Source organism: Miniopterus schreibersii, assembly GCF_964146895.1.
Source record: "Miniopterus schreibersii genome assembly, chromosome: 19".
NCBI lineage: Eukaryota > Metazoa > Chordata > Mammalia > Chiroptera > Miniopteridae > Miniopterus > Miniopterus schreibersii.
In genome coordinates this window covers 15911619-15926994 of record NC_138119.1, presented here as the reverse complement: position 1 = coordinate 15926994, position 15376 = coordinate 15911619, and the positions used below count along the sequence as shown (strand labels likewise).

The 15376-nt window shown below is 41.4% G+C and overlaps 1 protein-coding gene across 6 annotated transcripts in view; it reads right to left on the bottom strand.

Moving 5' to 3' along the window:
* DNM3 (dynamin 3) overlaps positions 1–15376 on the bottom strand; it is a 352871-nt gene that overhangs the window by 224294 nt on the left and 113201 nt on the right. For all 6 annotated transcript variants that reach the window (XM_081120434.1, XM_081120436.1, XM_081120431.1 and 3 more), the window contains exons 11-12: positions 9860–9946; positions 4995–5065 (exon numbers count right to left, since the gene is read on the bottom strand). In XM_081120434.1, coding sequence (XP_080976560.1) covers positions 4995–5065; positions 9860–9946 — 158 coding nt within the window. The remainder of the gene's footprint in view (positions 1–4994; positions 5066–9859; positions 9947–15376) is intronic.

Sequence of the window (15376 nt, the reverse complement as noted above, 5' to 3'; positions counted from 1 at the left end):
ATCATCTCAGAGAGTGCGTTGGACGGCACTGCTCTGGACTAAAGAAGTTCTTTTAGAATGTTCTTTTATTACCCCAAGGATATTATAAACACTTGCTGAGAGTCCCGAGTGCGACTTATCACATGCAGACCTGGCTCCTCCAATGAGATTGAAGCTGAAGGGAGAAAAGCTACATTTCCCCTGCAGGGTCCTTAGTGATGTCTCAGGCAGAATATTTCATAAGAAAACCCTCTAGGACCTGGGGCTGTACGAAGGAAGGGTGGCTCATCTCCGAAGGCCCCTTTTAAGGATGAAGATGAAGTTCAAAATAACAGCTCTGAGGATGAAAGAGAACAGTACAAGTCCACTTATTTTTAAAACGGTGCTTGGAACACTGGGACGTAAAATTTACCGAAAGGGGCGACATGCGGAATGTCCTTGGCAAGTTGCTCAACCCTGTATTTCCACCTGGGAAGAAAGACAGTAAGCCACCAAGCATTTAATTCCTAAATCTGCGTATACGACAAAAGAAGGATCTTGATCTAAGACCCAGGTTTTGATTCCACAGGAGAGAAAATATTCTCGTGTAAGAACAGAAACTAGAAACACTGTTATAGTAGAATGGGACTACACATTACGGAAGAATATATAAAGACTGTGAAGGACTGCCCTGGAATTTGGGGCCAAGGATCACATATACTGCCTCAGGCAAATGGCAACAGGCATTCCAGAGGATGAGGAAAGAGATATCACGAATGTCACTACCCGCAGGATTTTCATGGTGCTCATATAACCAGCACTGAAATCTTTCCACTGTGCTGTTTCGGCTGTGAGAAAACAGGTGCTGGGACCTACTCCGCAGATGGAAAACCAGACCTTAGTCTGAGGCTGGTGTCATCGGGACATGAGTCTACCGGTTCCTATCTGGAGCCCGAACTGCCCGTGAGCTACTGGACTGCAGATGTTTCAGAAAGTCAGAAATTAAAAATCCTGCCACGGGACAAATGGAGAAGAGCAGAAGAATCTGAGAATTCACCTCCCAAGGCATTCAGCTAACAAAAGCTTGTTGGCCTATTTCAAGAGCAGGATTATTGAGAGAGGGGAAATGACTGAAGGAATGACTGGAGTAGCTCTTGTTTTCTTAAATACCATACACTAGTTACATTGTGTTAAAAAAAAAAAAATAGAGCGTGGGGTTGTTGTTTTTTTAAACAAGGAACAATGACAAATTAAAATCCTTAAATCATGAGGAAAGCTCACATTTTCTTCTGGAAGACTGGACTTTTAGGTTCAGAAACTATATCATAGTTGAGGTTCAGAAACTGTATTATGGTTGAAAGATCAAGCTCTCAGAAATCAGGAAATTCCACAGCAAGCCCGCAGCAGCACTAACTTGGACCCATGACACATGGTACATATTTTACGGTCCGTGTGTAACAAATAGCTGGGAGATGGGGAAAAATGTTCCACGTATTCAACATGGCAGAGTAAACGCTAGAGCAGATGGAAGAATTTCGAGGTGTTCTGACCACTACTCTGAGAATTCACATTCCATTCATCTACTTTTAGCGCTATGTTTTCTTCTAAAAAAAAATTTAGAACAAAAAGTTGTCCCAGTTTGAGAAAATGCATATGTAAAATACTACATACATCACCATTCTATAAACTTGATAGGTGGTCCCCCTCTTCTGACAAATCTCTAAAAGCTGATGAGACAAATTCTCATTTTCCTCGACTTCAGACCTTAATTTTTCTCTCTCTGGAACTTAAAAATACTTACATAATCATCTTCAAGTACGGCTTGACTTTTCTTCCTTGATGGAAACAGCATTCCTGCCAACTTTAAAATTTATAGCTACAACCGTATTTTTTTAATTTTTAAAAGCACCAAAAAAATCCCACAACCCCTCAAACTAATTATGAAATGAACATTTCTTCATCTTCATAATTATCTTACATCACTGTGAAAAGTACTCCAGCTCAGCGTACAAAAGGAAAGGACAGCTACTTCTGAGTCTCAGTGCAAAATGTCACATTTGGAGATGACACTGGTGTCTAAAAATATCCTAGTGGCAATCATACCCCAATAATTATCAATTTCATAGCGAAGTAAAATGGTGCATCTAGTAAGCAAATTCCTCTGTGTCTGTATGTGTGAGTGTGTGTGTCTGTGTGTATCTCTGTATGCGTCTGTATATGTCTGTGTGTCTGTGAGTGTGCATATGTGTGTGTGTGTGTCTGTGGGTGAGTGTTACTGTGTGAGTGTATCTGTGAGTGTGTCTGTGTGAGTGTGTCTGTGTATATGTCTGTGTGTGAGTGTCTCTGTGTCTGTGGGTGAGTGTGAGTGTGTATGTATATCTGTGTGTGTCTGTGTGAGAGTGTGTCTGTGTGAGTGTGTACATATGGCACTTTCTCACTTTTACAGACTACACCACAGTTCTCAAAAGCAGTTTCACAACACTTCATTAATTTGATCTCCTGACAATCCTAAAAGGTATACGTCCAGGGATTATTTATTATTCCACTTGATAGAGCAGTAAACTGAGCTACAGAAAGGCTAAGCGACTTGGCAAAACCCAAGGCTCATCCGCGGCAAACGCTGGAAAACTAATCCCACTGCTGACTCCCAGAGCAGGCCTTCAAAAAGTGAAGTTCAGGTGTGAGTTTCAACTCGATGAGAAATGTGCAGAGCTGCTCGACTTCTAAAGTGGTCTGAACAAGGCTTCTTTTTTCTCCCCCAACATCCTAACAGCTCATAGTCTATCTCTGGGCTGGAAAAATGGGGGCGGTAGCCCGGATTCCAGAGACTGCGCCATAAGGCTGCGTCTGAAAGTGTTTACATTTGCAACACTATATGCCTTTGAAAACCTACTGAATATAATGCTATAGTCTAACAGCTTCTGAGGTAGAAAATGTTGAAATTTACTGGGGAAGGTAAACTCCGGATCATTGCTCTTTAAAAAAAAAGAAAAGAATATTCAAGAAAAAGTGTTTCAACCAGAGTCTAGGCTGACATTTAAAATGTAGCACTGGTTACAAAATGTGTTCAAAATCTGAATTTTCCCAAATGGATTCTGACTTTTCCTACATTTTCTCCTTGGCTTGGGAGATCACAACAGGGTGCTGTGGCGACATCCCTTTCACTGTCAAGTTATGGGCTCAAGTTTACATTGACATATAACTGGTGTTTGTCATCAATAAAAATCACCTCCAAAGGCAGTGTTCCTGTTCTTTAAAATGACTCCAGGATTTGTTTTTCTTTTCAATTCCTCAAGGAAGCAAGGGAAGGAAATGGAGAATGTGCCAACTTAAAATGTTACATGTGTTTCTCTAGATTTTTCAATTATTAGGCAAACTCCTAAAAGACAAAAATAATTTTTTTTCTCTCTTTTTCTTGTATTTTTTCCCCCAAGAAGTGGAGAGCTTGGCACAGGCCACAAGGCAGTCACAGACTGTGCTGCAAACCAGGCAGAAATTCTCAGGTCCTGCCTTCCAGGACCAGGGACGAGAGGCATCAAAGAGTCTCAGTCCCTCCCCCAGGTGACCTGCAGGAGGAAATGAGAGGTGGGGATGGTGGGGACAGTGGGAGCCATCTGGGCTGAAGAGAGGGGGCCGGTCTGTGTGAAATGCCTGTGGAGCAAACACATCTCTAGGAGTCGGAGTGGCCAGTGTGGCTAAAAAGACAACTGATGGTAGGAACACATTCAACACGGTGCTCTAACAACTCCACGCACAGGTCACAGACAAAACAGTGGAGGAGAAACATCTAACATACAGCAGTAGCAGCCGCTGGATTCAAAGCACACGTGCACGGTCGGTTCAGCATCACAACTACAGCCAAGTTTACAATGAGACAGTTTGCTGTTGGGTCATTGGGCCTTTCCTCCCTAAAACATGTCAGTTCCTCAGGCCAGGGTTTAGTCTTGATCACATGATTTACATTCTGTATCTTTTCAGTCGGATTGTAATACTTTGGTTTTACATTTTGTTGTGTTGTGGTTTTCATTCGTCCCTGTTCTTGAATACACGGTTCTAGACCATAGCCCCCTTTAATTTTATATAGAAGAGATTATATTCTATATACTTGAAATTTGAAACATTCACATGCCACAACTATATTTTAGAGTTAGAATCAAAACTCCTTAAAAGCAAACAAAAACTGGTTCCACTCTAGGGCAGGAAAAAACGGTGAATGCTCTCAGGGTCTTGAAAATGCCACACAAATAACCAGCCCTGACTAACTAAGCCTAATGTTTACGTAGTGATATCTGTGAATGTAGTGACAGAATATTAGAATACACCGAGCCCTGGGTGGGTAGCTCAGTTGGTTAGAGTGTTGTCCCGATGTGCCAAGGTTGTGGGTTCAATTCCAGGTCAAGGCACATACAAGAATAAGCCAATGAATTCATAAGTGAGTGGAACAACAGATCGATCTCTCTCTCTGTCAAAAATCAATCAATAAATAAAAACATTTTTAAGAATATAACAAAATACATGTATGATAAAAATAGCCACACAGAGACAAGCTTATAATATATAAGATACACATTATAGAAAAGAGAATGTTCACCTCCCAAATTATATCAAAGTTCACAAAAGACAGTTTAAAAAAAAAAATAGTCCTCTATATTCTAACTTGGGGATGTTGAAATAGCTGTACCCTGTGAACCTCACTTGCTATTTCAAATTAATGTGAGAAATTGTTCCCAAACATATTTTTAAATGTGCATCTGTTACTGCTTATCTATGGGAGTTCAAGTACAAACTGCAGATGGCCATCCAAAAACAATGAGTATCTAAGACACGTGTGACCACACACTGCACAACCAAGGAGCCGACTGCTTTATGGAGAGAAGCGGCCATGAGGCTCATACCTCCCTAACAGGTCGGCTCAGAGTTAACCTTGACACAGAATGCACTCTCAAGAGGTGGTGGGGTTGTAGGAGAAATTCACAGTGTGTGTTCTACACAGACCAGTAAGAGGAATGCATGTGGCAATCAAGTCTTTCACCTACTTCGCAAAGCCAATGAAATCCTCGTGGTTGGTGTTGATGTAGGAGACTTGGATGTCAATCAATAGCAGTACCTGTAAGTCAAAGAGAAACACTTCAGTGAAACCCATCTTAAATATTCTCAAACGCTAAAGTCAGCAATTCCCCACAAATGATCTTCATTGAATTTTTAAAGGATGCTTCAGTGAGAATGAAAGGTGCCTTCATTTTTTTTATTAGACTCATAATTTTGACTCTAAGTTTAGATATTGGAAATCTACATGAAAAGTCTGATTCCCACAAGAAGACAATAGCATTATAGTTGCTAGGCATGCACTCTTAGCCAAATTAACACAGAACCTAGATTAATTCTCTTCCTCTAAAATGTAGGCATAATGTTGAAAAAAAGGACACACGTGTGTAAAAGGACACGTGGCAAGAAGGCCAGTAAGGGGCTGCCCACAGCTTCCTGCTCCCATACACACCATATGTTCGCCCTGAAATAGCAATATCCTCTCCCGTTTTTACTCTCCTCTTCTATCTTGTTAAGCTCCCTGGAGGCAAGCAGGAGAAGCATCTCATTGACTAACTCAAAAACACAATATACAAGTAAATAGAAAGCCTTCTTGAGACCAATAAGCTTCATCATCAACACAAAACTTCAGTCAGTTCTCTGCTAAAAGATCACCACATCGGGGGATCCTCCTGGCCTGTTCTGTCTAAACTAGCGCTCTTCTTACCCTCTGTCCTGTGTCTCTAACTCATTTTCCTTTTGTAGCACAACCACTAGTTGACATAAGAAGTTTTTACAAATAGATTCTATGGACCCCATCTGCTGTAGCCACTACTATATCCCAGGGATTAGAACGGAGCCTGAAATACATGTGAATCTAACCAAGATGTGTCAAGGAATGAACTGGACACATGTTTCAGTAAACATGAAAATGTACTGATCACAAGATACTTATATAAACTCTAAGTCCAAGATTTGGAAGGTTTCCTCTGTAGAAAATATTCTTCAGTGGGGGACAAGAAGACTTAGAACAAGAAGAGGGTGGGGCAAGTAGAAACTGTAAGAGAGCTTTATTCCAGAGTTACTCCAAACTGGGCTCCCCTTCCTAAGTTTCCCTTTTGCTCTCCCAACAGTCCCCCATCTTCCCAGAAAGCTGAGGTTTGTTGATGGGGAAAACCACTTAAGAATCCCTGCCTGTGTACCTCCAGAGCTCTCACACTTGGACTTTGTTGAATGAACTTTAAATGACCTTGATGAGTAGTCTCATGCTGCCTCGCTCAAGGTGACACTGGAGCGCATCTGAGCAATCATGGTCAAGTTCATCAACTATGTCATGAACTTGCTGCCCCATGGGAACGTCCTTAGGGAAGACATCTTCCGTGATCCTCACCCCACACCCTGGTCCAACACCAGGTTGGATCGTGTCATTACTCTCGTGTAGCCTATGTGTCATATTTTACATATACTGCACCCTACACTTTGTATTTGTGGTGTTTGGCACCAATATAATCAATCACTTGTCTATTCTGTTTGCTGTTTTTCATCCCTGTGGGACCATCAGCTTCATGGAAGCTGAGATTACATGTGTCTTGCTCACCACTTGATCCCCAGAACCTAGCACAATACCCATGGCAGGTGTCCAATAAATCCTTGTGGCTGTAAATTTTATAACTATCCCCAAGCTCTGAACAACAGCTTGTTTTCAAGGGCACAATTTATTCCCATATAATTAGTCTGAGGCCCATGGTTTCTCATGCACTACCCACCGCTGTGGGCTCTGAGGCTCTGCTTTTGTGGGGAATCTCAACCAGTCATCTCACCAAATCTTGCTGTGAGTCCCAAGAGGACGTTCCAAAAGGAGTAAGTGGGTCACCCCAAACCCATCCTCACTCCCAAACATAAAGTCAGGGCTATTGGGCCAATAACATCACACTTGCATGAAAAAGTTGCCTGTCATCAGACAGTTTGGCTTCTCCTGTTAATGAAGAAACTGAAGCATTTGGAAGAATGATCTTTACTGGGTTATCTGTGGTAGTGCCTCTACTGTCCCTATACTAAACCCAAGTCCTGTTAGACTCCCAAACCCACTTGGCCAGGAGTGTGCATGAATAAACCATCACATTGGAGCACAAGTCAATTGTTACCAACATAAAGAGCAAAATATCTACATAATGCTCAGCACTGCCAAGGGCTGTCAGGAATGTCTTGGATGTTCTTGCACATTAACTTGGACTGCAGTGTAGGAAAAAAAAAGTGGAAAAAATAAAAACTATGGCTGTTCTCATTCATATTCCTGGAAACTGGGAGTCTGTGTTCATCCTAGGAAAAGAGCCAGGTCACATATGGGGGATGAAAAGAGTACATTTTTTCTCATTTTTTCTCTCTCAGGGTTTCTCAGTGCCTTTCTCACCCCTAGATATTGAGCATGGGGTTGAAGAAAAGTAAAGCTACCCCTGGGGCAGCCGTCGCCCACAAAGCTGCCCACTTCAACACGTAATCTCATGCTTGGGAGCACCTGGAATAATCGCAGGCGCACACAGATACTCAAAAGCCCTTTGTTTTAGAAAAAAAATTCACAGACTGATTTATGAGTTTCCATATTTTTAATTTTAAAGAATTTTTCCTCCCACAAAGCTTCCAGAGTAGACGTCTGTAATAATTCTATTTTTTTAAAAAAACCTTGCAAGAACACCTCCAAACAGGCCTGAGGATATTGGTCACTCGGCTGGCGACTTCAGAAGCAGCACGTGGCCCAAGGCAGCACAACATGCAGAACGCAGATGTGAAAGCTGTGCAAGCAGACACGTTCGCACGGCTCAAATCAAGCACGTTTCCACACAGGTCCATGCTAGAGGTGGCAAGTACCAGCTTCCTTAGGCCACCCCACCTGAGAGGGTCACTTAGGAGGAGACACCTGCCCCATCTCATCTCCTTCTTGGGAAGTTGATTAATCAGCACATCAGAGTTGCAGATGAAAGACAGGTTCTCTTGAAAGGAGGAAAGGTCATTCTTCCTCATGCCTGCTCTGTGTCACAGCTCTTCGGGAAAAACAACTAAAAGGAATGGGGAGCTGCAACCACGTTTGGGTTACTGAGTCTCGTCCTCACAAAATGCCTGCGAGTTAACTACTGTCATGATCTCACTTGAAGGTGAGGAAACCAATGTGTGAAGGTTCCCCCTTATTGTGCTGGTTTACACAGAAAGTAAGTGGGAGGGCTGGATTTGAACTCAGGCCGTGGGGACCCGGAGCCCACGGTCTGAACAACGTTCCATGAAACAGGAAGGCGTTAACAACTCACTTGGATATGAACACAACGATGATAATGAAGCTACTTTGCCCTCCAGATTGTTTTCTTAGGGAGGAGCTACGTAGGATATGTTATCATTTAAATTTTCTAGAATGAAGACACTAAATTAAAATGGTTATCGATTTACTCAAGGTCAGGAGTGCCACTGATACTAGAACTTTAGTCTTCTTGGTCAGGCAGCACCCCTGATACGAGGTGTGGGGGAGCTTCGGGCCTTGGGTGACATATCTGGGCTTGTTTCACTGGTTCATGAGCTAACACTGATTTGTTTATCCCTAAGTCACGACGCCTATTTGCTCCACTTTTGGCTCTCCAGGGGTGTCAAAGTTGGAAAACAAGTGAAAACTATGAATAACGGTTAATTAACTTGGGCAATGAATCCATAGCTCAGGCAGAGAGCAGGTTGCTGCCGGAGTCATTCAGCAACATCCCAACACGCTAGGCGTCCAGCCCCGGCCCTTTGCGCTGTCCCTCCACCTCCACCCCCCCTCGGCTGCACCTATTCCATGGTCTGTCTCTCTCTCTCTTTTATTCTGCCTTCCTCCTCTTCCCCGGTTATCTCTCTCCTCCTTTCCAACTCACCTGAGAATCACAAAATCTTGGAATTCTAACTTCTAGAGGATTTCAGAGACCACATAGGCCAACACCCCAATGCTGTACACAAGAAAACAGGTCCTGAGAGGGATTTGACAAGGACAAGCTGTGACTCTGTGGAGAACACACGCCCAAGTCCAGGGCCCTCTCCCTGCTGTCACACCCACAGCTGTGTCCTGGTGTCGCTGAGCATCTGAAAAGCTTCGTGTTTCCCATTATAATGTCTTATAAATAACTAAGAAAAAAAATCCACCTAAGTTTTAGAAGCTTTTATCTTCATGGAGTCTTTCCCTTTTTTTAATGAGTTATCGCCACTTGAAAAGAATCCTCTGGATTTACAGAGCCAGCTGGGATTGGAAGACAATTTCAAGATCGCTCCTTACAAAACATATTCTTTTACAAAATAGTTAGCAATGTTTAAAGGACCTGTTCTTATTTTTATTTTAAGTTTTTATTTTTCAGTGAAAGGTTCCCTGGGTATGCCGATGAACAGCTTTGTCCATTACCCTCAGAAAAAGAAAATCAGAACACTGAACATTTTGCATAACATTTTAGGAATTTATGACTATCTTGGCCCCCATCTGTGGGCCGATTAAAAGTCAAAAAACCCTGTCTTAAAGAAAAAACATGCTCTGAATCTGGATTAGTGGTTTTCAACGTGGGCTGTATACAAGCTAGGGGTACCCATGATGATCTACAGGGCGCTGAGAAAAAATAATGGAATTCCTATTACTGCGTTTTAAATTGCATCCTTCTAAAGTCTTTGTATTTGTTTATATTCTTAACATACGCAAGATGTTAGTACAGCAACATGTGTATAAAATTATAAATAAGTAAAAATAAACATATGTGGTTGTGTTCTCAGCTATTCTTTCTGCCATCGGAGTGGCAGCCAGGTGGAGGCCAATAGGCCTCCTCGGGGAGAACTTCCACCCCCCTGAGGCCCCTGGCCGCCAGGGAAGGCCCCTCCTCACCTGGTCCTTGGTCTTCCCTTCCCGCTCCCGAATGTGGTTAGCCACGATCCTCTCCGTTTCCTCGCACAGTCTAGGGAAGTTTGCCAGCTGTCAGGAAAAACAGATCTGAGTGTTAATACTCCAAAAGTTAGACCGCCAAAAAAAAAAAGCAGCAGAGATCAATGATGCTATTTTATAGAAGAGCACACATCACAATTCTGGAAGCAGGAGTGGAATATTCTAGAGAATGGCAGAGTAAGAGAATGGCAGCTAGAAAGGTAAACAGCTAAATCACATCTGCCAGCTAAATCAGAGGTAACTATAGTACCTGAGAGGAAATGTCCCTACAAAGAAAACGGAAACCCAGATACCATGTAGCACTATGCCCTACAGAGTTAGCACCTGATAAAGGACAAAGGTGCAGGAGACAGGAATTAGCATGAAGAGATGACAATGACTGGCAGGGCTCACCATGTCTCGGGCTATGTGCCAAGCACCTCGTGAACTACCTCATTCAAAAAATCACAACGATCAGAAAAGACAGATCCTATTATTAACCCCATTTTGTACAGCAGAAAAGCAAAGCACAGAGAGGTTAAGTAATTTGCCCAAGACTAAACAGCTCAAAATTGGTGGGTTCGGGATTCCAACCCAAGACTTCAGACTCCAGAGCCCAGGGTCTTGTCTATCACTCTCTGATGATGATCCATTCCAGGAACCACAGAGATCATTTATTTTTAATTCTCCCCCAACAGATGTGTTTGTGCATACATGTTTTTGGCAAAACTGTAGAAATAATGTGTGCAAATCACTCATCCCACCTAAATTATGCAGGTAATTGTCCAAAATCTAGTTTGCAAAAGTGAATGAATGAATTATAGCTGTTTTCAAAGTAAAGGGGAAAAATAATGGGGTGCTACAAGGATGTTTAAAGAGCCCTAATCTAGAGCAGGACTTAGTCAGGGAAAGCTGTGTAGGAACGGTTGTCAGACAGTGGAGCCTGCCAGGCACAGGAACATGTGTGGAGGCACTGGGGGACAGGGACAGTGAGGAGGGACAGGGACAGTGAGTGGTGAAGACATGGAGGGACATGGAGTGGCAAGGACACTGGGGGGCAGGAGAAGGGACAATGAATAGTGAAAGAAGTAGAGGGTCAGCACAGACAGGGAGGAGGATGGTCTTCAGGCAAAGCTAGAAAGGTAAACAGCAGCTGGATCAGGCAGAATGTAAAATCAAAATGTTGTTTTTAACTGCCGGCTCTCTAATGTGATGCTCCAGTCCCAGTTCTTCATAATACACAATGGAACATCCTAGTGACATTCAAACAATTCTGATTAGACTTTCTGCCCCTCGCTTCATTAGCTCAGTGTGTACACCCTTTACTTAGTTTTAAAAGATACCTGACTTTGACTGCAGTTCATTCCCTTGTCTCTCTTCTGTCTCTTACTTAGGGTGCAATCAGTTTCCTCAACTTAAATCATTATAATTTTTAACCTCTTTTGTTCAGGATGCTGAATTAAAAGCCTGCAACTATAAGAATGTGTTTACAAAGTCATCAAAGTTCTAATCACATCTGCCAAAAGATTGCTCTAGAAGACACCATCTTTAGACCTTTATTCCGCTATTTATTATTTAAATGTTCTGGTAAATTGATTTGTAAAGGATCAAGGAATTAAGGCTTTACTACTGGCTAAAATCATTTCATATTTCTAAATTTATTTCACATCAGTTCTTCACTGAACAAACATTCATTGGGTCCCTGCTACAGGCCAACTGTAGGCTCAGTTGACGTCAAAGCACCTGACATTAAAAACCTTACAGTCTCATGTGGCAGGTTGACTGTACAGATAAAGTGTAATACAAAAAAATAAATAGTTTATAAAAAGCAAGAAAAACACAAAGAAATAAATGGCCAAACCTGCTCTGAGAAGACATCAGAAGATTTTATGCATAAATTATGACAGTGAGGCTTCCAGACAAAGCCAGGAATCTATCAAATGGCAAATTCCTTCTAAATAGTTTATTATTCAAATTACATTGAATATTCTTAGCAAAAAAGAGATGATTTTAAAAATACAATATATATGACTTAGGGGTCAAAACTTTAAATATAGAATATTAAGAAAAAAAAATTAAGTGTACATATTCTAAGAGAAAGCAGCACCATAATTTCTAAAAAGTATGTAAAAACATGTTTTAATAAAATCCAATGTTTTCAGTGATTTTTAGGGTAATGTTTAATTATTTTGGTGGGACCTCCATATAAAATTTTAATTTTAAGCATGAACTACTTTTTCCCTAGAGGGAAAAAAATCACTTGAAAGACATTTCTATCCAATAAAACAAAAATTACACACTTATTAAATTTATTAACCATCGATTAATCAGATCATGAGAGCCATGCTATCAGGTTTCCCTTGGAACAGGCATGAGACCAGGCAAGATTTCCATATCTTCAAGAGTAACTAGTTCGATGCCTTAAGCAAAGACTCAGGTCATTAGGTAACCATCTGTTCATAGTTCCATAGCACACATCACTGAGAAAATAAACTAAAACCAGAACAAACGTTTTTTATGCACATGACTTGAGTTGATTGGCTTGGCTGAACTACAGATACGGGCTCTGTTTTGATCAAAAAGCTATAAACCTTCCAGTGTTAGCCACTCACTACAAACTGAGTAGCAATAATGATTTTACTGCTCCTAAAAGCATACAATAATTTTATTACATTTCTGTGAATTAAAACCTGCCCCCAAATCCCCAATACTCTTTTAGTTGTATATAACATAATGTTGTATTTATTCAGGACACGAAAAAAGTACCTACCTGGGCACAACACGTTTTTTATTTAAAAAAAAAAAAAAAGGAAAAACAGAAGCATTTACAAAGGTGACCAAAGTTGAGAAACAATTCTAGTATAAAGAGGTCGAGAAATTGCACCAGGGTAAATGTGAAAATATTTTATCAAGTGTTCTATGTTTTAGGGGTGGCATATGGGAAGTCTTAGAAGACCTAAGAGAAGCTAACAGAACAAAAAGGAAGCCAGGTCCCGTTCAGGCGGCCTTGGGTAAAGCAATCAGAGGGAAGGAAATACCGTTAACCCTCCTTGTCCTAGTGGACAAATCCTAAACCTCTAAAGCTTAAATATTTTCAACAATTGGTGGGAGAAATGATGCAGTATATAAAGGTAGAATATATGTGGTATGTCAGTAGGTGCATCCATCACACACCTCACATACCATTTCTTTAAGCAGAGGAGTGAGAACTCATGTTATTTAGCAAATTCTAAGGATAAAACCAATGAGGTCAGCCTCAGGTAAAGTAAAACTAAAAGGTAATCAGAAGAGATGTAACCTTGCTAAGTAATTCAGAAAACACCCACACAGGAGGCCAGGGTGGGGTCGACACTGTATCAAAATAACAGCTGAAGATGATAAACAGATTTTCATCTCTTCCCAAGTTTATCTCTGGTAGACATACTAACACGTGGTTACAAAGAAAAATCAAAACAGAAAGAGGAAAGCAGAAGCCAAGGTAAATTATAAATTAAGAATTAATTGCAAAGGTCATAAATCCTTTAATGATTTGTGGGCTTAAAAGATGAGATTACTGGAATGTTATTCAGCCCTAAAACAAAAGAAAATCTTGCCATTTTCTACAACATGGATGGACCCTGAGGACACTAAGTGAAATAAGACAGAGAAAGACAAATGCCATATAATCTCACTTATAAATAAACAAACGAACAAACAAAAAGACCGAGCTCATAGATACAGAGAACAGATTGGTGGTTTATCAGAATCCAGGAAGGGTCAGGGAGCACAAATGAGTAAAGGGGGTTGAAGGTATAAGCTTTCAGTTACAAAATAAATAAATCCTGGGGATGTGATATACACCATGATGACTATAGCTAATAATACTGTATAGTACCTATAAAAGTTGCTAAGAGAGAAGGTCCTAAAATTTCTCATCTCAAGAAAAAAATTCTGTAACTATATGTGGTGATGAATCTTGACTAGACCCATTGAGGGGATCATTTCATGATGTATACAAATATCGAATCATTATGTTATACATCTAAAACTAATACAATGCTATATGTCAATTACATCTCAATTTTTAAAATGGGTTTAAAAACAGGCAACATCGACATCAAAACGGTGATATTCCCGTCCCTTAAAAGCCAAATCCCAGGCTTGCATTCCCTATAATACCCAATAAAAGGTTCGCACTTTAATAATCAGCCTGATTTGAAACCTGAGTACCATGACCTACTACAGGAGGCATCTACTACACACAGAGCACAGCCCAGTCTGTGTGACTGGGCAGCTGTTAAAGGAGGTGAAATGTCAGTCTTTTTGCACAGAATCAAAACCACAGCAGATCTATCCGGACCTAAAAGAACACCCCATCTGAGCAGGGTGCTGTGTCGCTCTCCTTCATCCTACAAACTTTCATGGAAAGTTAACCAGGTGGCGGCTCCAGCCAAGCTGATCATCACCTGCAGAGTCAATGAGACGTGATTCATTCATTCTTTCGATTAGTCATGCAATAGTTATTGCTGAAAACCTGGCTGTTTAAAGGGGCTGGGAACAGAGTAAAGAGCTTAATGAACCAAGTCCCTATTCTCATGGAGCTCACAGTCCCAAGTCTCTGTACTGTTCTCCACCACCACCACCACCACCACCACCACCACCAGCAATAACAGGCATATACTGCATAATTCATGGGGCCATGTGTACCACAAAGAAAAACAAAGTTTGATAAGTAGATGAAGAGTGATGTGTGTGTGCGCACACATGCACACACGCAATTGTAAATAGAAGAGTCGGAGAAAGACTGTGATTGGGTGGCATTTGAGCAGAGACCTGGAGGAAGCAAGGCATCACCTGCACAGATATCTCGAGGCAGAGGATTTCCCACACTGGGAATGAAAAGTGCCAAGGCCCTACAGTCATGTCCCCTGACCTGTTGAAGAAACAAGGAACCCAGCACGGCTGGAGTAGATGGAGGGGAGGGGAGAGTGGGAGGAGTTCAGAGATAGAAAGGGGGCAAGTTCACAGTAGCCCTGAAAGCCAGGGACAGGACTTCCAAGTCATTGTTTAGTTTTGTGTATTTAGGGCAGGTAGTTGTTCACCTAACGTGCCAGCATCTCTTCTCACAGCCCTTTTTAATGAAAACTCTTTCTCTGTATTTCTAACAGCCAACTAAACTATCTTTCTTACTTCCTTGCAAAGCTTTTTTTTCTTTTTTCTAAGCAGAGAAACAAAAATCAATTAATTGGTATGATGGAGATCCAAGAATGTGGTTTCCCAAGAGGCCAATAAACAGCACAGTTGCTAAACTGTGATTGAAGAAACAACATGTTCCTCTCAGTGTTTCCTGAAAAGAACCTCAGCACCCTGTGATGGTGCTCTGGAGAACAGGAGGTAGGAAGAGCAGCTGGAAGCAGATGCCCAGAAAAGTCCAAAGTGGAGATGTCCCTGGAGTGAAGCCAGACAGCTCATAAAGCTCAACTGTTCCTGTCTTGTCCTCCC